This window comes from Takifugu flavidus, chromosome 3 (assembly GCF_003711565.1).
Source record: "Takifugu flavidus isolate HTHZ2018 chromosome 3, ASM371156v2, whole genome shotgun sequence".
NCBI classification, from domain to species: Eukaryota; Metazoa; Chordata; class Actinopteri; order Tetraodontiformes; family Tetraodontidae; genus Takifugu; species Takifugu flavidus.
Genome location: NC_079522.1, coordinates 5,373,876 through 5,396,509, shown reverse-complemented (window position 1 = coordinate 5,396,509; position 22,634 = coordinate 5,373,876). Strand labels below are relative to the sequence as shown.

Genomic DNA, 22,634 nt, shown 5'->3' with positions numbered 1-22,634 from the left:
TGCTCCAACCCTAGCAACGGGAAGGAAATGGAAGCCATCGGCAGCGGTTGCAGAGGCAAAAACCAGCCTGAGGCACCGGGATATAGTAGGGCATGTCCAGCATGGCAGGAACGGCCTTGGCATGGAAGCAACAACGCCTACATGGCAAAAAGCTACCCCAGCTGAACGGCGGCACATGGTAGTGGAGGAGGTGCGCCATCAGGAGGAAGCAGCTAGGTGCGCCAAAGCGGTCTCTCAAGCACAGCAAGGCCGCTGGATGAAGTGGGAGGGTGTTGAGAGGAGGAGAATTACATGGAGCGAGTTGTGGAGCATGGAGGCTAGCAGGCTTAGTTTCACCATTAGAGCCGTGTACGATGTCCTTCCCTCTCCAACCAACTTACATCTCTGGTATGGAGAAGAACCAGCCTGTCCACAGTGTGCAGCACCTGCAAGCCTCAAGCACATCTTGGTGGGTTGTAAGATCAGCCTGACCCAAGGAAGGTACACCTGGCGCCACAATCAAGTATTGAAGTGCTTGGCGGCTGAACTTGAGAAGAGGAGGGTAAAGATCAATTCCATGCCTCCAAATTCCCAACCTGTTGCCCCATGGAAAATGTCCTTCGTTCGGGGAGGGGAGAAACGAGGGAGTAAGCCAGCTCCTCCGGAGGCCGGCGCACTCACCGTTGCCCGAGACTGGGAAATGCGGGTGGACCTCAGCCAGAGGCTTATTTTTCCATCTGAAGTCGCAGTTACCAACTTGCGCCCAGACCTGGTCCTATGGTCCAAATCCTGTCGGCGCGTTTTCATCGTGGAGCTCACTGTCCCATGGGAGGAGGCAATCGGGGAGGCATACGAACGGAAGAGACTGCGTTATGCGAACCTAGCAGCTGAAGCAGAGGGGCGGGGCTGGAGTGTAAAAGTGTGGCCTGTGGAGGTAGGCTGCAGAGGCTTTGTTTCCAGAACCACCACAAAGCTCCTGAAGGAAATGGGCATCAGAGGGCAGGCCCAACGGAGGGCAGTAAAAGAGCTCGCTGCCACAGCAGAGCAAAGCAGTCACTGGCTGTGGTTGAAACGGAGGGACATATCGTGGGCGGCCAAGTGATCATGTGGTGCCATTGTGCAACACACACACCCAGGTTTGATCAGCCTGTGGTGGGCCAACCTTGGTGGAGGGTGTCTTGTGTTAAATGGCTGAAACACCTAATGATGCCAAGGCACACAACTGATGATGTGTCGAGCTGGTGACACCACAGAATCATGAGTGCCAATCCTACTCCATCCAAGTCTTTTTCACTTGCCATGATTAGGTTGGGATTTTAACACCTAGTCCTATAGAGAAGTCTGCATTTTATGTATGTTTGTTCATGCAATGTTAGCTGTTAATATTTGCTCATATTTGCACATTATTCCTCTCTATAAAACAGTTATCTGCAGTAACCTGTTAATCTGGACAGCTTGGAACCATGTAGATATATTTGCTTTAGGAAAACTGGAGTCAACAAGTTTAGGATTTTTAAGGTTCAAATGAAGACCTTTGATGAACACATACACAAACTACCTGATGGACAAACTACAGTTTGAGCAGAAGGGAGGAATGACAACCTATTATATCAAAGGAGGTGGAATATACAAAACCTTTCAGTGCTTGAGAACATATATTTCCGTGCACAAAGCACCCAAAGTGTCGGTTTTTAAGGAGTGAAGAAAATCTCAAGAGGTTTGAATTTTTCAGTTTGATGTTTAGGTTGTTTACGTGTGGATTGTTGTGTTTTCATGACTTAGTTTTGTCAGTTTGGAAGGAACGCAATGGTAATTCCTTATTTCACTATTGTTCGTTGATGTGCTGACGATGATGATTTTTTTAACCTTGCTACACACATCCACCAACCACGACCATGCATGTACCGCTACGTGTTTTCTCCCACACATGGCTTTCACCGAATACCAGAAAAATAGTAATTAACAGCCAAATAAAATTCTACGTCCACGGCCATTTGAGACGTTTAATTGAGGTTCCCTCATTTGTGAACATCAAAGGCACAGTCTCAGTTATGGGTGCTGAAAGGCGGATTTCAGCAGATTTCGGAACTCGATCCACACACAAGGCGCTCCATATTATAAGGCGCACCGTCGATTTTTGAGAAAATCTCAGTGTTTTAGGTGCGCCTTATAGTCGTGAAAATACGGTAACTTAATTTTGGTGGTTTGGTGTCAAAATATTTTAACATCTGAAAAAATTACTCAAAATAAATGCTGAAATGTACTTTAATTAACATAGTTCAGAAGGGAAAATTCAGAAAGTTCATGGAAGTACAGAGAGGAAGAACAAATGCCAATGGTTCTTGAAATGGTAAAAAATCTGACATTTGTTTACAGAAAATCAGAAAGACATCGTTTCATGAGTTGATTTACAATACAGGACATAATTTAATCCTTAAAGGCCTCCAGTAAAGCGTGGATTCTTGCTTTCAGAGCCTCCACAACATCGGTTCCAGACATCACTTCACTTATAAAATTCTGCACTTCTTGTACGACGGCCTGCAAGTTACTGTCAGAGACGCCCAACTCAGCCAGGAGCGCGTGCACGTCGGCTATGGCGGCCTGCACATCAGCGTCTGTGATACCCAGGCTCTCAATAGAACCCGTCACTTCTTCCAAGACAGAATTCACGTCGGCATCATTAATTCCCAGACTATTTATGAGCTTCACCACTTGATCAAGGGCAGCCATCACGTCGGCCTCAGAAATATCCACCAAATCAATCAAGTCCTCCACTTTTCCTTTCAGGGCCTCCTCCACGTCGGCCACAGAAATATTCAGCCCACTAATCAAGCCCTGCAGTTGTTGCGCAACAGCCTGCACATCAGCGCTGGAAATATCGGCCGATTTGACCAATTCCTCCACCTGACCTAGAAAAGCCTGAACATCTGCAGTTGGAAGACCCAAATCTGTTACGAAAGCCTCCAGCTGTTCAAGGACAGCCTCACCCTCAGCATTAGAAACCTGCAACAGGTAAATCACATGGTGTACTTGCTTCTGTATCGCTGCCTGCAGGGCAACATCAGAAATACCCAATGTGCTCAAGACCTCCTGCAGCTTTTGTTTCAGGGCATCATTTGCTTTCTGTTTGATAACATCTAGCTTGTTTAACAGATCCAAGGCCTTGTGTATAGCCGCCGTTGCTTCCTCCTCTGACAGACCCAATCCCTCCAGAAGAGCCTCCACATCCTCTTCAGAAATGTCTACTGAATTTAGGAAGGTCTCCAGTTCACCTTCAGTGATGCCCAACTTCGCCATGGCTGCACCGACATCCTCTTCAGAAACACCCAATGAGCTTAACAAGGCTCCAAATTTATCTGCAACATCTTGGAGGACTAGAAAGACAAGTGACACAATTAATTATTTCCAAAAAGACGTTCAGTTTGGTAACTTTAATTCAATTCGTACAGAGTTACGCTAGCTCAGAGGCAGCACGTGAGCTGTCGTTTTACCATTGATGTCTGTTCCCGACGCTACATTGCTGACAGCAGCAACACCAAAGACCAACACCAGGACCTGGAACTTCATTTTCTGAAAGGAGCAAAAGATATTTCCAACAACTTTAGATACAGGTAACTCTCTACCAAGACTAAAAGGCACAAATTCTCACCTTCAGATTGCAGAAGCTCTCAAGCACGAAGTTCTTCAACCCCAAAAGTGCTGCACCTTGGTTCTGAGCTGGCGATGCTTAAAAATGGTCTGTAATGTATGCGTGTTTGTTCAAGCAACCCAAACTGTTAATATTGTGACAATAGTCGTGTTTGTAATACAGTCACCTGAAACTTGGTGTATTTGCAGAATTGCGGTGTGTACACAGCGGCTTGAGGCTTTTCATGTTTATATTTGTGGTTTTGCTTGTGTTTACCCACAATTCAGAGACTTGAAGCCTGAATTCAATATGAAAGGGCTCAACTCTGGGGGGAAACTCTGGACTTTACATGGAGCCAAAGCTGGATTTTATTCCATCCAAACTGTAGTGGAGCACAGAGGCTCTCAGCCCAAAGGCCAAAGTTTGGCACCATGCATTCACAATTAATGGTGTGCAGCTACGAACATAACTGGAAATTTGGAATATCTGACAGCTATCCAAGTGCAGTCTGCGAAAACTGAAACAGGCAGTTTGTCTTCCAGCAACCCCCCAATAAATGTCATAAAAACTGAATAATAATAGATGGACATTGCATATATATTATATTGTCTGACAACTTTTTTTGCTTTTGGTTACATCCTTCTCTAGAGTGTAGGAGACTGTCCAAAACATCAAATGAAACAAGACTCAATTAGTGAATATCTCCCGGGGCTACCTGATGTCAAATTGGCTACTGGAAGGAGGCTTTGGAGCAGAGCAGAGAACGTGGGACTGATGGAGTGTTACTATGGGAATAACCCCGAGAGAGAGGGTACATGCAGAGGATGTGGGAGAAATGGTTGCTCCTCAGTGACTAAGAAGCAGCTCTTAGCTCAGTGTTCGAATATCCATAATAACAAGTTGCTTTCACAGCTAGAGATTGATGAGGTACAGCGTTGTACCTCATCTTAAATGAAGCCTGAGAATTTGACTCTAGCTGAAGATTCCCATTCTTATTCTCATTATACATAATAATTTATGTTGATTTGTGCAAATGCACTGTGAATTTTGATTTATTTATTGTTTGGTGTATTATCTGTGAGGTCCAGTTAAGTGATAGCACAGAATTCAACTTTAATTCACCCATTAATCTCCATTGTTCACATTTTGGAAAGACTAGTTGTTGTCTACATATCCCAGAGAGAAGCCTCAGTATGTTTACCCACTGTCTGGCTGTGGGGGAATTATTTTAAATATCTTAAACAAGGACTTTTTCCCCCCTCTCATTTACTTAACTGATTTCGATTTTATCGCAAAGAATAAAAAATAACTATATATCTATATAGTGTATATATCTAGCATATGACACATTCATATTTGAGAGGATATTTAAATATTCCTTTGTGCTCACTTCACAAAATCTTAACACAAGAAGAAAATGTGTTCTTCGCCTTAAAGTTAAAGAAATAAACTCCTCTTCCAAAATTAGTAAATGCTTTAACTGGCATTCAGATTATTTCCTATACCAAGTTGTTTTTAACTTTGACCCATTTCTTCTGCTTGTGAATGGACTGGTTTTGGGTGTTAAAAAGAAAAGTAGTAAGGAGTAATGCTGCGAATTACAATGGTATAGTAAGTCTTTCCTTTCATGCTAAAATGTTGAAACTCTATGATACGACATCGTCCTTTCAGTTATCAAGAAGTTCAGGAGTGTTTTGAGATCTGCTATGTATGCAGGCTTTAATTCATGGATAAATCACATGTTTTATCATATGCAGATCCTTCTGGGACCTTTCAGAAGCTCATTCATCATCATCATCATCATCATCCAACACATCTTCCTCTTCCTCGTCACTTTCTCCCTCCGACAAGTCCTCAACCTCCACTTCTACCTCGTCAGCCTCTTCTGCCTCTTCTTCGTGTTCCTCGCTGCTGCTGTCTGAATCTTCATCGCTGACGTTCACAGAATCTTCATCGCTGACGTTCACAGAATCTTCATTGCTTTCGTCTGAAACTGTAGAAGAAGAGTCACATGTTGGATCCATGAAAAAAAAACAACGGTCTTCTGGTCCCAGGACCTCCAAACTCAGGCTTGTGTACCAAAAACTGGTACGTTGCTACATAATCAGAGGACACTCGCAAAAGAAAAAGGCGTGAGCATCTTTTTGGATAAAAATCACACACACAAGTGTTAAATGGGGACAGTGACATTCTTAATAACTTGTACCACATGTTTAAATGTTTAAGAATGAACATCAATTAGAATAATTAGAATTTTATTTATTTTATTTTAAATCAAACAGCTTCCAGGCATGAATTACAAAGTCTCAATATAAAAGCTACAAAATTTGGTTTGATTGGGGATTCACTCCCTCATTAGTGTCCTCACCTGAGTTCGACTCGGCACTGGTTGCAGCCACAAAGCCAAACACCAACAGCAAGATTTGGACCTTCATTTTCTGAAAGAGACAGAAAGTAAATTCAAGAATCGGTTTCCAGAACGAACCACACTGAGGTTCCCTGCTCACCTCTGGGTCGTAGCAGCTTTCAGCAGAGATCCAAATGCTGATGCGTTTTATTCTGACTTTAGACCCTAGTCCTTAAATACATGATTTTGCTATCAAGTGTTTGTTTATCGACGGGCCTCGTTGAATAGAACCTTCCCACTTTGATACAGCGCTCGAGGCAGAGGACGGTTCCCATCACAGAAAAGTGCTCGTCTTTCCACTTCAAGTCAATTAAGCTCTGAAAGGTTATTGAACAAAAGTATTGGAGAATAAATGTTTTAACTAGCAGATTATTTCCTAAACCAAGTTGGGTTTTTTTTTCCCTTTCCATGCCCTGAAGGTCAGGCAGGTCTGCTCATCTTCCTCAAGGTCTTGCTTTGTATGTAGAGCTTATATTTGTATTCTGGGCTACAACAAATAGCACAAACAAACAATGCTCAAAGGCATGAAGCTAACAATGAGTGGACACAGTGTGGATAATCGTGTCTTATGTTCCCACAGTTTAGTTCATTTTTTATGTTTTTTTTCCTCACGTCGAACACTCGACTAGCATAAACGCTAAAGAAAGTAAATGTACTAAATATAATTCTGGTCACAGGGCTTCGTTTCGCTTTCATTATTCTGTAAATGTTCGTGGTTTCCACACCTTTACTTACCTTTACCCTCGGGGTCAAACGTGTTACGTAAACTAACGCATCGAGGATTTTCTCTCCAAGTGCTTTTCGAGGACAGTGTCTATATTTGGACTCTAAAACATCACCTTTGTCAGTTAGCAAACAATTAATCTACATCTACATCAGAAGCCAAAGTGTGAGCTACGAAGCCTCAGAGACACATAAGTTACTTTCATTTTACGTGTTGTGTAGGAACAAATATAGATTTTAGGAAAACTTGTTTCCAACTTTGCTCCCATCGTCAAACGAAAAGATTTCTGCTTTTTTTTTAGTCTAGTTTGGACTTATTTAACATTTCAGCTTGTCAAACCATAGCAGTGTGACTTTTATGGACTTAAAACCAGTAATGATGGACCTGTTTCATGCCTGAAACTCTACCAGGAGAAAAAATAGAACTTGGAAAAACTCCTGAATACCTGGAATAACTGTGTATTATGTTATTAAATGTTAATAATCACCTAATTATATTAAGTAGTAATAATAAATAATGATTAATAATTTTAGCTGGTGGTAGCTCCACTTGGAGGGGACTGGGCTGAGAAGTTAAAAGGTGTGGGTTCAAGCCCCGATGTGGACAAAACATGGAAGGTGTTCTGGTAGTAGGGTCCTGCAACCTCAGAGCCCCCAAATGTTTAGGCCCCTACCCCCTCCCCGTGACCCCCAAAAAGTAAAAAGCAGTCAAGAAAATAAGACTGAGTGAATTATTAGTTATTATAATGTCAAAATGATGATTATGACACTGCTCTCATTATAGTTTCTGCTCTTCTGAACCCCCCCCCCACCCCCCCTCTCTGATGATACTCACTTCGAGAATTTGTTTCAGTTTAAAAAAGAAAAAAAGAAGCTATTTTTAAGGCTTCCTGTGGCTGTGGCCAGCGAGGGGCGCTCCATTGCTACGAATACGTGCAGAAAATGGCCCCAAGAGGAAACAATGTCAATCATCGTATATTTGTTTTCCTGCGCTCATCTACTCAGGTGACATTTAGTTATTTATCGTCACGTTGACAGAATAGAGAATTAGAGAGAAATTATACGAAGCCACGTGGGCAGATCCATAAGATCTTCTGCATTTTCAGCAATGTCGGAGAGCAACCTTGCAATATTGTGAGACTCTGGACAAGCAAAATGCCATTAGGAGTCCCAACAGCTGCGAGTGACATCTGGACGAGTTCATTACCATGTCATGAAATGTCACATTATTTCTCTTAAGATGGGAAAAAGTGATTAACTGACGCAGGCGGCGAGGGAGTTACACCTGTGATGCAGTACTTCAGCGTGGCGGTGAACCTTCACGGTCTGGCCACAAGAGGGAGACAAACTCCCACACCTGCGGTTCTTTATCAACGGGTTTGCCTATTGGACATTTTTAGACGTTTAGAATTGATATCAGTTTGTGATTTGATTTAAGAAGTTATTCGACCATCCCTCGTATTTAAGTTAGTGCTGTTCTCGTTGCAAATGGAACGCACATTTAATGTGAACACACTTTAAAATGATCCACTGTATCATGGCGAGTCGGGACAAGGATGGCAGTACCGATGCAAGGGGCGCATTGATACAGATCCAGTCTTATCAACATTGAAAAGACTCTGTCATTCTGAAGAACAGAGTTTACTCAGTTTCAGGGGCTTTGGCTGCAGTGGCGCGGAGGAGGACGTGACCTTTTGGGAGGCCACAGCTGCAGAAGATACAAAGATCAAATTCATAGTTATTAGAACAATATGTAGAGGTCCATGCAGTGGGAAGTGGCTCTGAATTACAAGAAATCGTGTGTGTGTGCGGAAATTAGTGTTTTACAGAAAATAGCATCAGTCTGTGATTGCGAAAAACTGCTTTTTTTCTAAAGATGTGACTGAAAGGCTGCCATGTGTTTTGAAGGAGGCGCAGGTAATGCTGCAGATTACGTCTTCATCTACCCCTGAAGGTGTTCCCCTTGTAATAGGAGAGCGGACGTGGCAGAACAGATACCTTGTCATAAACTTCCTGCTCACAGAGTTGAGGAATCGGCTGCACTCATTTAGATCCCCGCTCCTGTTTTTCTTTGTATATTAAAAGACAAACGTCCTCTGTTAGTAGCAACATGTGAACCTCTGTCAGCATCAGCCACCCGTTACCATGGAAATCCCTTTGTGGTGAGTTCATAGCCACCAGAAAATACACCAATTCTGATGCGCACTGCCCCGGCACAGAGTGCGATGTGCAGTATAGAGACTGAACCTTTAACCTGTTTTACATTAAAAAATAAAATAAACAGTATAGGTGAGGTTTTTTTCTGTCTGCCTTCCTCCAAGAAGCTATTCAAAGGGGGGAGGGGGACACCTTCAGGAGGGAGGGAGTGGGGGTGGGGGTGGGTGGACGCAGCCTTATCAATAGCAGGTTGCCTCTGATGATCCAGTTTAAACTAGTTTTGCTTCATATGCGGCTTCGTGCTCCAATAAAGGTTGCACACGTTCTTACCGGAAGTGTACATTTCCACCTTAACGGGAGCAAAATGAAGCATGTTGATCGGGATTTCGTGTGAATAGTGACGCAGTCGCTGTAACACCTGCATCCTGGAGAATAATCACATAAGCACAGGGTGGGGACAACAAAGAGATCGGGAACCAGCATCATCCGCCGCCGAGGTGCGTAAAGTCGACGGCGCGTGCGCGCAGCACATGCGAATTTCAAGTGCGCAGCGCGGCGAGACCGAATCTCCGCCGCCGCAGTGATGTAGTGCGGGAACAGGGTGACAAAACGAGTGGAAGCCGCGGAGGAATCACTGCAGTGCAGCAGAGCTGTCAGTCAACGGGAGGAGAGAGCCTGCGGGCGCCGCGCGCACGGACGCTGTATAAGGCGGCCTGTGTCTTCACATCTGCACAGCTCGCCAACCACCCCCCCCCCCCCCCGCAATCTGAAATACGCCGTGCTAAACGTGCTAAAGCGCAAACGCCTGTTTCCCCTCAGCTGGCTTCCCCGTCGCTCTGACGCGCCGCCCACGCGTCACCCCGCGCCTTTGTGCCGCATCGCTCCTCATATCTGGACCAGGAGATCCTCCTCATTGAAAGACATAATGAAGACGACCCTGTTCAGAAAACACCCCCCACCCATCTCCCAGGCGGCCACATACTCAAAATACACACGAGTCGGATCGGATGCCGCGATGGCGACCGCCTCTCTCTCTCTCCCTCTCCCTCTCCCCCTCCTCTCTGCTCTCAGCATCCACCAATGTGCGCCACCAGAGGACCGCACCAACCCCTGAATCTGAATCTACCCGCCCTGCCCGTTTATAAATACAGCCCGAATCACGCCGGCAATTCTTGGTTGTCAGAAGCGCTCAGGGTTGCAGCAGAACACCCCCCTTCGTCTTACCCCCTCCATCGTTTCTCTGTTTTTTAAGAAAACCTCACACACCACTCATCTCACTCCTCTTTTTTTCCGCCCCCCCTCCCCGCCTCATCCACTTTGGTTTCTATTTCCGACTGTAGTTGTTCATTCGCGGCCAGTTGCATGCATTTTTCGTCTCCCAAAATGGTTTGCGAGACTAAAATCGTTGCGGACGAACACGATGCTATACCCGGGAGCAAAAAAGAGTCGATGATGTGGAGCTCTCCTGCGTCCAGCGCGGCTCTGAATCCCGCCGAGGCGAAGGATGCGAGGAAAGATGCGGTTTTCATCCGCGAGTTCGAACGCGGGGATCAGCAGGAGGTGCGGCGCATCTTTTACGAGGGTATTATGGAAAGGATACCCAACACTGCGTTCAGGGGGCTCAGGCAGCAGCCCCGGACCCAGCTTTTATACGCCTTTCTGACAGGTAAGTACCCACTTTCCCTCCGCACTGCACCCCACAGATCTATTTTACGAGCATTTCCCGGCAAATGCGGCCCCGCAGTGGGTGTGAAATCTGTTGCCGCGTCACACCGGCAACATGTAACAAAAGGCATGGCCGGGGCGCATGGCGCACGTGTAGGCTGGGACCGGCGGGGCGGCTAACCGTGCGACGACACGCCGCTGAGTGAACGGATGAACGCGTGAGCGAGTGCGTGAGCGAGTGAATGAATCGCGCACCCCGGTTTACCCCTCCTCCCCCCGAACCACCGCCTCCAATGCGCCAAGCGATGCGCCGATTCTGGCTTTTGTTGACGTTGCCGGCACAGATGACAACGCGCACGTCCCAAATCACATGAGCTGCCATTGTGCGGTCCTGACCACCTGGGCCGGTTCCGCCCCGCTGCGCCGCGCCGCGATGCAAAGTGTTGGGCAGTCGAACACTTTCACAGGCTGCGGCGGGGCTAAACTACTTGATTATTGCACGCAGCGCGCAGAATAGAACGACGCGATGCCGCATCTCGCCTGTTTGAGGCTCTGGTTCCCTTGCGCCTCCTAGCGTCGGATCCGAGTTCACCCTTCACTTCGGTCGGTCGGATTCAACATGTCTTAGACTTGTTCTGCGCCCCACTTCTCCCAACCATGACTGACGCTTATCTTTGTTGTTTGTTCCTTGTTTCTGTTTGTGTGAGGGGTCGAGTTTGCCCAAATCAAACATGTGATTCTCTCTTCTGACAGGTTTCCTTTATTTCTCTTCCATTTCTCCATAGTGATGTGCTTTTTCGTGACCAAATCGGTCACGCTGACCTGCTGCGCGCCCCTCCTTCTGGTGGGCGCACGCTACTACTACAGCAGGAAAGTTATCCAGAGTTATCTGGACTGTGCTCTGCACACGGACATGGCTGACATCGAGACTTATTACATGACCCCCACAGGTAAGACGAGGACCGATCGCTCTTTTGTTCTGTCGTCCGTGGCGACGCTCCCGTACCACACTGTTTTTTTGTTGAACATTGAGAAGTTCTACAGAGAGCTCATCAAATATAGGTCATCCCTCTTCTTCCCACCCCTCCTCCCTCTCCTTCCTTTCTCCCCACCTTCCCCCACTCAGTTCCTCTCTGAACCCTCATCAGTCATGGGGCGGGCGGGGGTTGGGAGGGCGGGAGGGAGGAGTGGAGACGGTGCGTATTGATGTTATTGGCCGGACCTGCTGATACGCTCTTTCCTCCGGCGAAACTTCTGACTGATCGACAGCGAGTGTCATCACGAGCCCTTCGTCCTCTGACACTGCGCTCCTCAGCCCCCCCCGAAAGCGTTTGGACACAGCGGGACAAAAGACAGGTGCTAGTTGATCCAATCCATCACCCACACACACATACACGCCCCAGCCCCCCCCCCCCCCTTTCTCTCTTACACAGTGGCCCCCGTGATAGTAATCCACTGCAAACACAACTGCAATTTAGCATTCCCATTATTGCCGCAGGGCCGAGATGGTTTAGAGAGGGTCAGGCACCGCTGCTCGTAGACAATGCTAACGATTATATCCGTGCAAACAGAATGGCCTCAGAGGGGTGGGGGTCGGGAGCACCTGGGCAGCAGCACGGTCATGGGTTACTCTGGTGTGTGTTGTTTTAAGCGTGAACGAGGGCGGTTAAGCCGCCAGTGCGCTAGGAGAGCGACCGCAACTCTTTTTAAGTAGCTCATGTCAAAAAAGAAGAAAAAAGCAGGTAAACTAGCGGGTTGAGGTCACCTCCGGGGTTGGTGGAGTCAAAGTTGCTTCTCACCAGTGTTCTCAATCCTCTGGAATGCCCTGGTTGCCATAACTACGGCTCTCCATCCCACAAGTCCCCGGAGACCAAAATTAGAGCACACTTTCAACAGGTTTCTCGAAACAGAGGAGCTTAACCACAGAGCGAAGGAGGTTCCCCTCTCGGTGTGCCCCCTGCCCCAAACCCGCCCCCACCCCCGCAGCCGGAGCGGCTTAGTGCCGAAAAAGTGAAACATAATACAAGGAGGTCAATCCTCCCCGACTGCGATATTCACTCAGTGAAAGTGTCCGTTTAATGAGGCGCCGTGACCGCGGCGGGATCTCATCAAGCAGGAGGCATTAATAATACCTGATGGGATCCTGCTCACGCTCGCCGTCATCCAGGCTGGCGAAGAGAACGGCCAGCAAAACCCGCCGCTTACTTTAGCTCTCAGACCAGAGGGGGAGTAAATATGCAGGATGAAAATGGGGGCTGGGAGGGAGGACGTGCTCCTTAACCTGTTACATACATCAAAGATGTGGGGCGCGAGGCGCGAAGATCTGCTTTAGCCTCCGCAGCAGCGCAAGCGAGCTCATTTTATCGCATTAGTGGATCCGACTAATTGAGCCGAGATAATCATTTAAGTGAATATTCAGAATCTGCTGCCACCCAATAACAAAACAATTGCACTCCGTCCGAGGCTGATACCAGATGAGGGTTTCCATCACGTTGAGGAGGATAAATGAAACAGGAGTGATGACGCTGGTGTAGAATTAAATGGGAAGCTCAGTCTGACTCATGCTTGCACGCTAAACGTATGAAATTACAGCAAACATCTGCTTCGAGTCACAGAAATAGGCATGACTGTGTTGAATTTGGTTGGTGAAGCTGAGGAGGATGACACCAGCACTGATATCCGACCTCTGAGAACATATAGAAAATATATCTAAATGTACAATGGGCCTTTAGAACGTTCTGGCAGAATTCTGATCAAACGCGGCCGTTTGAAAGAGCAGCTTTGTTGATCGCGCCTCGATTTCACAGCTATGGGGTCTGGTGACTGTGGCAGGAGAGCGAATTTGAAGGCTGTTATCAATAAGGCGACGATGAACTTCAGAATTTGAAGAATGTCGGATTTGTCGGTCACACTTTTTTTCTTCTTCTCTTGTTTGCATGGAAACTAGCCTGGTGGCCTTTGACCCTCCAGAATGTGGGAAAGGGGCGGGCGGGGGGGTTGTTTGGCATGCGCATTAGATATTTTCTCGCCTCCTGGATGGACAAACACCTCGCACCGACTGTCTAAAAGGCTGTAAAAATAAGGGCCAGATGATGGGTTTGTCGGAGCTAATGGAAGAACATAAGAAAATGAGGCTGGTGTCAACACAGAGGCCAAGTTAATGGCTTTCTACTGTCAACCCGAGGCCCCCCTACACATGAATTATTCATTCTCTGTGCAAAATGTGCAAAGAAAACAAGCACACGACTCCCATCCTTGTTTGCTTGATGAAGGGAACATTTCTTATACGCGACAGACTAATCCGTGCCCTCTGACCCCAAGCACGGTGCCATTGTTGTGTCCAGGAGGAGGGACGCATGTGTCTTCTATAAAGCAACACCCTTTAAAGCACCTCCAGAGTCTCATAGCTTTAAAAAACAATTCCGTTGGGGCTTTGGTTGGATGCTAGTAACAAAAGAACTGAGCTCTGACTTCATAAAAAGGAGGGCTGTTTATTGATCTTTCAGCTTTTTTCAAGGACTTATTTGTGCTCAAACAATAGTAAAAGATAAAATACTTATTCCTCAAACTTAAATGTGATTTTTGAAAGGTTTCAGATTGTTTAATAGTGTTCTAACTGCGTTGAATATACTGAAATTACATTTTCAGGGCAGATGCAGTGACTCAGGAGAGTCTCGATGTCACATAAGCTCGTTTTTGATGCGTAATTGGAGGCTCCAGGAAGTGCATTCCCCCGACAGAGAAGGTGAAGGCGAAGGCGAAACTAAATCTCTGTCGTTTATTAGCCGTGTGAGATGCACCAGATGCCCGAGTCCCTTTGGCCGCGATGTCGAAGAGCTTCGGGGCACCTTCACCAAATAAGTAGAGTCGCGTAAAGAGCGTTGGTTGTTGGAGACGCTCCCACAGGCGCAGTGTTAAGTAACACGTCCTGGTTGGGCTGCGCGCTTGCTGTGTCCTGGCAGGAACTGGCTTTAGCCAGATGGTCAGGAGGGCTTTATGAAAACAGACTGCCCCCCCCTCAGACATAAACACGCACACAAATAGGTGCCAGTGGATCGGCAGCGAGACGTCTGCATTTGATAAAACCCAATTCCACAGCATCTGGAAGGCTGTTGAGCCGCCAGCCAAAGGGCTGGGAAATTGCACCGTCATAGAGAGCTGCAACTTACCTGATATCAGCTGCTGTTGGGCTCATTTTAATACAGGCCAGCAGGGTCATCTAATCCCCGGTAACACAGAGGGCTCCGGCGGGACCATGATGCAGTGGCTGTCCCCTTGTTGTTGCATACATAAGGTAAATAGAGAGAATTAGGTTAGTTTTCTGACAAAAATCAGATAAAGCTCAGAAATCGGTAACGAACAGGTGGCCTTGCGGCACACAAGCGTGTAATCCTGCCAACAACCGCCATAAATACCACTGACATTGATGGAAGAGCGGTTTGAGCGTGGTTACGTAACAAACCAGGAGGCCGAGGGAACCATTTTCCTTGAAAGATTATGATCCGGAAAAGATAATACGGCAGCATATTCACCTACTGCCACATTGGCGTCCGCGCCAGAATAAATGGAGGAAGATTCCGAGTCAGGGTCATTAGGTTGTTGTGACACGCTGCTCTTCCTAATGCCGCTTGTAGCCAACGACAACAAAGGGTGTCTGACAAAAATGTCAAAATGCTATTTGAGGGCTCCACGCTGAATGTGGATCAATTTAACAAAGACGGATATCTACTCTGGTAGAGGAACATTGCCGATGTAACCTTGTCTCTTTGTCCGTCTCTCTGATGAGTGTAACAGTTCCCGTGTTACATTAGCTGCTGAAAGTACATAATTTCTCTGTTCCATTCTCCTTTTATGCACTCTTGGGTGAGGGCTCCACATAGGAGCCACATCTCACTGGACCCTTTAAGGACCAATCAGAGACCTGTAGCCATCTTCCTCTTTCATCAGCTGCCTTTCTTCCTCCTGTTCTTCTCTCATTTAAGCTGCAACCACACGATGCTAACACATGGCGCTTGTTCTGAATTGAGTTTTCTGGCGTCAACTTTCTCATTTAGGAGCATAATTTAGCCTTAAGAGGACTCCTTATCCATCTCAAAAGTAACTAACTGGGTAACTAAGTTGTTTACTTTCACACCACTAAGAAAGATGTGATGTGAAGCAAGAGAAGAGATGATCCTGTTCTGTCTGTCTGCACATCGACTGCGTAGCGATTTGTTAACGTAAGGAGGAGCAAATGAGCCTGGATACTAAGCTAACATGCTTCATTTTCTTTGCTGCTGTCATTTTTACTAATGCGTTGTCTCCCGTGTCCGTCAGGCTCCTGTTTCTGGGTCGCCGTGCTTGACGGACAGGTGGTCGGGATCGTGGCGGCGCAGGGCCGCGAGGACGACAACACGGTTGAGCTGCGGCGCATGTCAGTGGACTCTCGCTACCGTGGCAAAGGCATCGCAAAGGCACTGGGGCGCCGTGTCCTGGAGTTCGCCGTGCGCAAGAATTACACCGCCGTGGTCCTCGGAACGACAGCCGTCAAGCTGGCTGCCCACAAGCTGTACGAGTCCCTGGGCTTCCGCCGAACGGGTCAGAGTGAGGATTACAGGCTCCCCGGGATGAGCCGCTCGGTGCTGGAGAGGCTCTTCTTCCAGATCCGGTACAGCCGCTACCGCTTGCAGCTCCGCGAGGAGTGAAGGGTGAGAGGGAGAGGGAGAGAGATGGAGTGGAGGAAGAGAGGGACAGAGAGGAGAGAGACGACCCTCCTTCACCTGAGACCCCAACCGAACCCTCTCCTCTGACAGCTTTTATTTATTTTATGTTTAGATAACATTGCATTCTTAACACTATCACCTTTAAACCCACTAACATTTTTATTATGCTTTTGTTGCAGTTGTTTGTTTTTTTTAAGATTTATTATTTTTTTACCGCCATTTTATTTGAGTATTTGGGACCCTCTTCTGTCCTTACTGTGATGGAGGAAACTCTAACTCTCATAGGTTTATTGGCACCTGAGCAAGGCCCTCTCCCCTGCCCGGTTGGTTTTATGATCACTTGAGTAACGTTCCACTATGCCCCTCCATCCCATGGTGCTTCAACCCTTCCCCTCCACGTTCTCCTACTTCTGCCGCCGTTACATCCACCAGATGGCTTAAGGTGCACTGGGGTGCAATAACAGGTTTGCAGTCTGTGTTGTTGGGGGTACCTGGTAGAGGCAGATGTAGCCTTCGTAAGTCAAAGGTGTGGGGCAGGTGGTGGCGTGCACGCTCTCTGTAATGACTGAAGCACAGTGAGAGTGTGTGATCAACAACCCCCCCCCCCCCCCCCCCAAAAAAAAAGATGACTAACAGGAAGTTAGCCGCCACGCATTCCCAATGAATTCCACCCAACGCACAAACCCTCCTTTCTGTTGTTTTGCGTCTTTCTCGCCAAATCTGGAGGGTCTCTGGCTGAGGTGTCAGGAGGGTGGAACGTTCTCGCCAACAGGTCCCGAGACACAATATAGCTGCATGTCGGAGCTTGTATGTGCACGAGCGTGTTTGTTCGGAGTGTACGAACAAACATGCGATTTTTCTTGCTAAGAATCAAGTATTACCTAAAGAAACAAAAATGCTTTATACATCGACTTTCAAACGTTTACCTATTGAATCCAGACCAATTCTAACGCTTTGGATATGTTTAGTACTTGATTGATGATAATTTTATAACTTAAAAAGTCAGTAACATGTTGTGATAACATTGAAATATGCAAGTTTTTGCTGTCAAAATTGTGACTACAGAGCAGTTCAGTCAAACCAAGTTGGGTAAGACTACTAGCAATACTGGCAACCCCACAGTAAATATTACAGCACAAATTGCAGAACTATTCCAACCAACATGTATTGGCGTTAAACCCCCCCCCTCATGTATTTATATTGTGTATACACGTAGAGATCTAATGTCCCCCTGTCTCCACCTCCATCCTCTGACCACACAACCAGCAGTAGATTCAGCCATCCATGACTCTGAGCCTCAGTTCTGTCTTCATACATTTGTAAAAGGTAAACTTAAAATAATAATTAAAAAAAAAAAAACATAAAAGAAAAAAAAGAATTAAAATATAATCATCAGGCTCTCCTTGCCTTGCTACCCTCTTAGAAACCTCCAAAACCCCCCTTCACGAGTCTGTCTGCAACCCTGGGCCAGATCTCACACTCTCCATTTGAACCCCGCACCGACCTTTGACCCCCCCCCCCCCTTCCCCATCTCTGCATGCGCTACAGAGCCTTGCTTGCAATGCTTTTATTACCCCATTCGAAGCTCGTTGGACCATTCCCGTCCACCCCGCCCCTGCTCTGATGTCGCCCAGGCAACGCGACGCTGTGGGACAAGCTGTCCCCTGAGACGAAGATGGCGGACGCGCGGCACCGATGTGGATTCGGATGCGCTCACCTGCTGCGGCGCCGTCTGGGTGACATCGCGCCTGCCAGCCTAACCAACTGTAGAATGCAAAAAGCAATGCAAGTGTGGCATGCCTCTGTACCCGACGTGTGTACGGTGCCTGCCCTGAAAAAAAGTGTAGAGAAAACACACACTGACACACACACACACACACACACACACACATTAAAAGAAAATAAGCTTCTTTTGTAGCTCAGCATACTGAAAAAAAAAAGTGTGTTTCTTTAATATTTGCATGAAATATGTCTGAATGCAAATGTGATTCCTAGCACATGGAATACAGTGGAACCACAGACCGGACTTTTTTTGTATTTGATATTTCTTTGTTTTAATTTATTTTATACTTTTATGACAAGGGTGTTGAAATCAATAGGAAGTGCGGGCGTTAAAAAGCCTTGAAATTGTCTCAACAATATTCCGATTTTTTTCCCCACCACTGGCTGGAGAACCAAAACGTTGCGTCACAACTGGAGTAGGAGCAAAACTCTGTTGCTCCGATCCCATTAAAGCAGCTTTTTTGATGGTTCCTTAACTCCATACAGGCATTCAGCGATGCAAGGGTAAAGATTATGTATTCTTGCGCAGTTCTTAGTGCAACAATATTGTGCTCTTCCACATGTTTTTATTTTCTATCCCTCAACCAGTATAGAGGAAACCATGAGCGCGTCATAAATCCCCCACTGCAGGGCAAATATTTGACCCTCACTTGCTCTGCTTCCTGGTTTTACTTGTGATTTGATTGTACGTACCACAGCAAGCTCAGATGATTATAGGGCCCCCCTGAAAAGACGGGGAATCAAGGGGAGAGTGTGGGAAACTTCCATATTTCGAGATGGCAGCTTCAAAATTCATTGGTAGCTTATGTGGTGCTAAAAGGTCACAATGGAAACCAGTAAACAACAATGGCTAGAGCTGAGGGACTGTGGATGCACCACGCAGTGGACTGCATTCTAGTTTGCCATCTCAAAATTCTCCCTGAGGCTCAAATTAATCAATTAAAAGCACTGTTGTGTGTGTTTGTATAAATATATATATATATAACATCCGATTCTGGTGTTCCGTAATGGTCCTGGAGCTCTCTCCGAATGGACTGAAAGATCGGGTTAATCAGATCATGCACTTAAACGCATCGCAACCCGTCGAATCCCCTGCGGGGGTGGAAGTCCGTGCTGTGTCGAGGCTTGTATCACTATACAATATACATAGAAGAATGTGAAATCTGTCATTTTAGTTCCCTTTGCTGCTGCCAAACACTGTTTTTGCCCACAGAAATTCAACCCACCTCATGTGTGTGTTGCTACGGTGACATTATGACCTCTATTGGTACCAAGGTGTTATCATTTCAAAACGGCTTTGCCCAAGGCCTTATGCACTGAGATCTAATGCTGGAGTTCACTGGATAAAGTTAAAGGGAGATTTCACGATGAAGTGCACTGAAGACGTTTAGTTCTAGTCCCAGCAACGTCTGTTTTCTACTTCACGCGAATGTTGCGCCCCGTCAAGCATCACCCAGCTGAAACGGCGTAGGGTTAGAATGTGGATTTGCTACAAACCGTTTTCTTCTGAAACTTTCAGCCAATGGACAATCCCAAGAGAAACAGAAAGAATCCCTCTGCGATTCGTTTCAGTGCGAGTGTGCCACAGCAGGGTTGAGGTGTGAGAAGGTTTCATGGCGCGGCGTCCTCTCCTCGTGGCCAGAGCGCCGTTTTTGTAGTTTTGAGTGCTTTAAGGATGCCTCTGAAACAAACCTTTAAACACAAGAGAATTAATGACAATATCAGCACTGTCAAATTCCATTCGGGAGCTTGTATCACTAATAAATTCCAAAAAGACGGAAGCGTTGATCCACAACAGTGGATGTCAAAACTCACCAACCCTAAAACAATCAGAACGGAGGACTTTATGTTTTTTGTTGTTTGTTTTTTTAATGGTATTATAACGAACAAACGGAGACTAAAAGAGCTGCTGGTTGATGTACCGACTGCTCAAACTGCTACATCAGATGTTAGCTATTTTGTGCAAATGTAAATAGCCGTACCGCAACCCCATCCACACTATCTTATTTACTGCAAAACATTGTCTCTTAAACAACCCCCCCCCCCCCCCCCACGGAGTTCTATTTTTTTTTTTTTGTCTCAGAAGATGGCTGTCGCCTGGAATGTTCCACCTAACGGGGAGAGTGAGGGGTGAGGGAGGAATGTGCCACATTGGCAGTTCAATGGCGGGGTGGCCGGGGGGGTGGGGGTGCGAGAGGAGGATTTCCAGAGCATGGACTCCCTCTCTTTCTCTCTCTCTCTCTCTCTCGACCTCTGGTGAAGATTTTGCTCCGCTGTGGCAACGCAGAAGGACTCACTTTGGACTGAGGCCACAGGTGCCAAGAACACATAAGCACTTGTAGCACAATGGTGTCTTGTTTTGCTAATACAGTACAGATAGTTTTGATTTTTTTACAATTCCTATGAAGACTATGGATGAAGTCTCTTTTTTTCCCTTCTGTATTATTGACCGTGTGTATCATAAGAATATATACAAAGATGCGTAATTCGCTGTTTTTGGGATGTGACCAAAGGTGATGGTAATTGCTGCATTTTAAATTCCCAATGTTCCTGTATTTTTTATTTCTTTGTGCAAGACCGACCTGTTTGTATTTGTTTGGCGAGAGTCCTGCCCATGTGCCATCAAGTCAAGCAATAAAATTCGAGCTGACGGAGAACCAGGATTTACGGATATGCAGTACAGCTACTACGATAAACGGTTCCGCTACACACCGCTCTCTGACTGGTGGCAATGATGTCATCGGTTTTGGCATTACCACATTACTGGAGGTTTTTGATTGTAAATTTGTCATTGTGTTTTTATCTTTTTTGGGGTTTTCTTTTTTTTTTTAACAAGGAGGCATCAGTTACGTGTTTACTGGAAGTACGAAGATGTACCTCTCTGCGATTGTACAGATGTCGATAGGAAATGAGGAAAAAAACAAGGAACAGTTCAAGCAGGCAGGAAAGCGGGATTTGGAGGTCACTCTTAATTCCAGCGTTCTCGCTATCTAAACATGCGCCACTGTTCTCAAAGCTGTGCCAATGTGCCACTTGTTACTTTCAGGGATACAGTGGGCATCCTTTGTGCATCATGGCGTAGAGATCGACCTCCTTGCTCCTGTCTGCTTGAACTCTCAACGCGAGAGAGGGAGGGAGGCTAAGCGGAGTAGCGGCTCCATCGGTTTATAGCACACCAGCCGTGATTCTGGAGTGAGCTATCGGCGCAGGCAAGCTGCAGCAAGGCTGGGGTGTTCTCTCTCTCTCTCTCTCTCTCTCTCGCCTGGAGCCCTGTCATGACTGTTGTCTGTTGCCAGGAAACCAGCCAGCACAAAGCACAGCAGGGAGCTGAAATGCAGCCACACTGTGGGGAGGCAGGCAGGTCGACCGGCCCCGGTGGAGGAATGCAAGGACGGATAGAAAGTTGTGGATGGGGTTTGGAGGGGGGCACTCAATTGTAAATGTGGGAAATTTCGAAGCCCTGGTGGGGGGGCGGGCCTATCTGGGAAGAGGGTGGCTTTGGGAATGGTTAGGAAGTTGACAAAGGAGGCCCTCAGGCATGTAAAATACACAGTGAGTAAACATGGCCCCGGAGCTGCGGGGTTAGCGAGCACACAGGAAGAGGGTCAGGGTAAACACCACGGGAGGGTGGGGCTTGCAGCTACATTCTGAGGAACGTCAGGCGGAGGTGTGGTGATTTAGCAGAATATAAGGAGGAGATGGTGCAACCAGTCTGCCTGACTCCAGTGTGACTGCAGTGACTACCCGTTTCTTTTATACATATATTAGCTTTCAGTTTCCTTTTTGCTGTTTCTTTGGAAAAGCTGCTGTATCACCACACCAGGATGACTTCTGTGATTGTTAACCCTTTCTTTTCTATGACAGCGCCACTGTATAGTTGTAAAGATGGGATTTCCTGCATTATGATGATTGGAACATGGATGTACATATATTGTATCGATTAAAAATAATGATGCATTAAGCTTTTATATGTTGCAGCAGTAGACGGGTGATTTTCTTTCCTATACAGACAGAAAGGGAACACATTAGGAGATATAAGGGTCAGTTGTGAGGATCTGTGCAACAGGGTCTACAGCTATCACATCACCATGGTAACCAGAAGCATATGCAAGTGCCGAGGGACCCTGGGGCCTTGATTCCTCTGGCCACAGAGGCAGAAATGTGTCACATAAGCACCTCTGGACAGTTGTGATAAAAAGATACATTTTAAAAAAAAAATGAGAGAGACTGGGCAATAAAATGAAGATCTCATATCACTTCCTTCAAAACCTGTGTAAAAAGTGGCCTTTAGAATTTGCACAAAGTCTCGTGGTTGCCTCTTGGGGGGAGGGGGGCACCCTTATACCACAGAACAATGAAGGGATAGAAAGGCAGATTTCCATAACACTGTCCATTTCGGTGCTCTCATAGAGAACTGGCAAGAAAAGCTTCTCAGGGCATTGGCGGATGAATTGTTAGTCGGATAAAATGCTGCTTTTTCCAGAAATCGTGCCTCAGAAACCGACAACTCCTGTAATTAGCAGCTCGCGAGAGGTGGTATTTCGAGTAGGTAACGGGGCTGAGGCATTGTTAAATCAGGTGTTGTCTCGCT

At 46.6% G+C, this 22,634-nt stretch overlaps 2 protein-coding genes and 1 long non-coding RNA gene across 3 annotated transcripts; 1 reads left to right on the top strand and 2 right to left on the bottom strand.

Annotated features, from left to right (window-relative positions):
• Window positions 1-2,230: 2,230 nt before the first annotated feature.
• Window positions 2,231-3,745, bottom strand: LOC130523089 (uncharacterized). Its single transcript, XM_057028059.1, has 3 exons — window positions 3,629-3,745; window positions 3,471-3,549; window positions 2,231-3,353 (listed from the first exon to the last, which is right to left on the bottom strand). The coding sequence occupies exons 2-3, from the start codon at window positions 3,544-3,546 to the stop codon at window positions 2,407-2,409; spliced, it is 1,023 nt and encodes a 340-aa protein (XP_056884039.1). The 5' UTR covers window positions 3,547-3,549; window positions 3,629-3,745; the 3' UTR covers window positions 2,231-2,406.
• Window positions 3,746-5,309: 1,564 nt separating this feature from the next.
• On the bottom strand, window positions 5,310-6,204 carry LOC130523088 (uncharacterized). The gene is made up of 3 exons (XR_008949793.1): window positions 6,115-6,204; window positions 5,976-6,045; window positions 5,310-5,600 (listed from the first exon to the last, which is right to left on the bottom strand). It is a non-coding gene; the product is annotated as an uncharacterized LOC130523088 (long non-coding RNA).
• Window positions 6,205-10,047: 3,843 nt separating this feature from the next.
• On the top strand, window positions 10,048-22,011 carry nat8l (N-acetyltransferase 8-like). Its single transcript, XM_057028807.1, has 3 exons — window positions 10,048-10,560; window positions 11,345-11,509; window positions 15,876-22,011. The coding sequence occupies exons 1-3, from the start codon at window positions 10,257-10,259 to the stop codon at window positions 16,241-16,243; spliced, it is 837 nt and encodes a 278-aa protein (XP_056884787.1). The 5' UTR covers window positions 10,048-10,256; the 3' UTR covers window positions 16,244-22,011.
• Window positions 22,012-22,634: the final 623 nt, after the last annotated feature.

Excerpts from the sequence above, each read along its gene's own strand:
- nat8l (XM_057028807.1), top strand. The coding sequence starts at position 10,257 with ATGCATTTTTCGTCTCCCAAAATGGTTTGCGAGACTAAAATCGTTGCG. Across the intron at positions 10,561-11,344 it reads TTTATACGCCTTTCTGACAG|TGATGTGCTTTTTCGTGACC; the intron begins GTAAGTACCCAC and ends ATTTCTCCATAG. Across the intron at positions 11,510-15,875 it reads TTATTACATGACCCCCACAG|GCTCCTGTTTCTGGGTCGCC; the intron begins GTAAGACGAGGA and ends CGTGTCCGTCAG.
- LOC130523089 (XM_057028059.1), bottom strand. The coding sequence starts at position 3,546 with ATGAAGTTCCAGGTCCTGGTGTTGGTCTTTGGTGTTGCTGCTGTCAGC. Across the intron at positions 3,354-3,470 it reads GTCGGGAACAGACATCAATG|TCCTCCAAGATGTTGCAGAT; the intron begins GTAAAACGACAG and ends TTGTCTTTCTAG.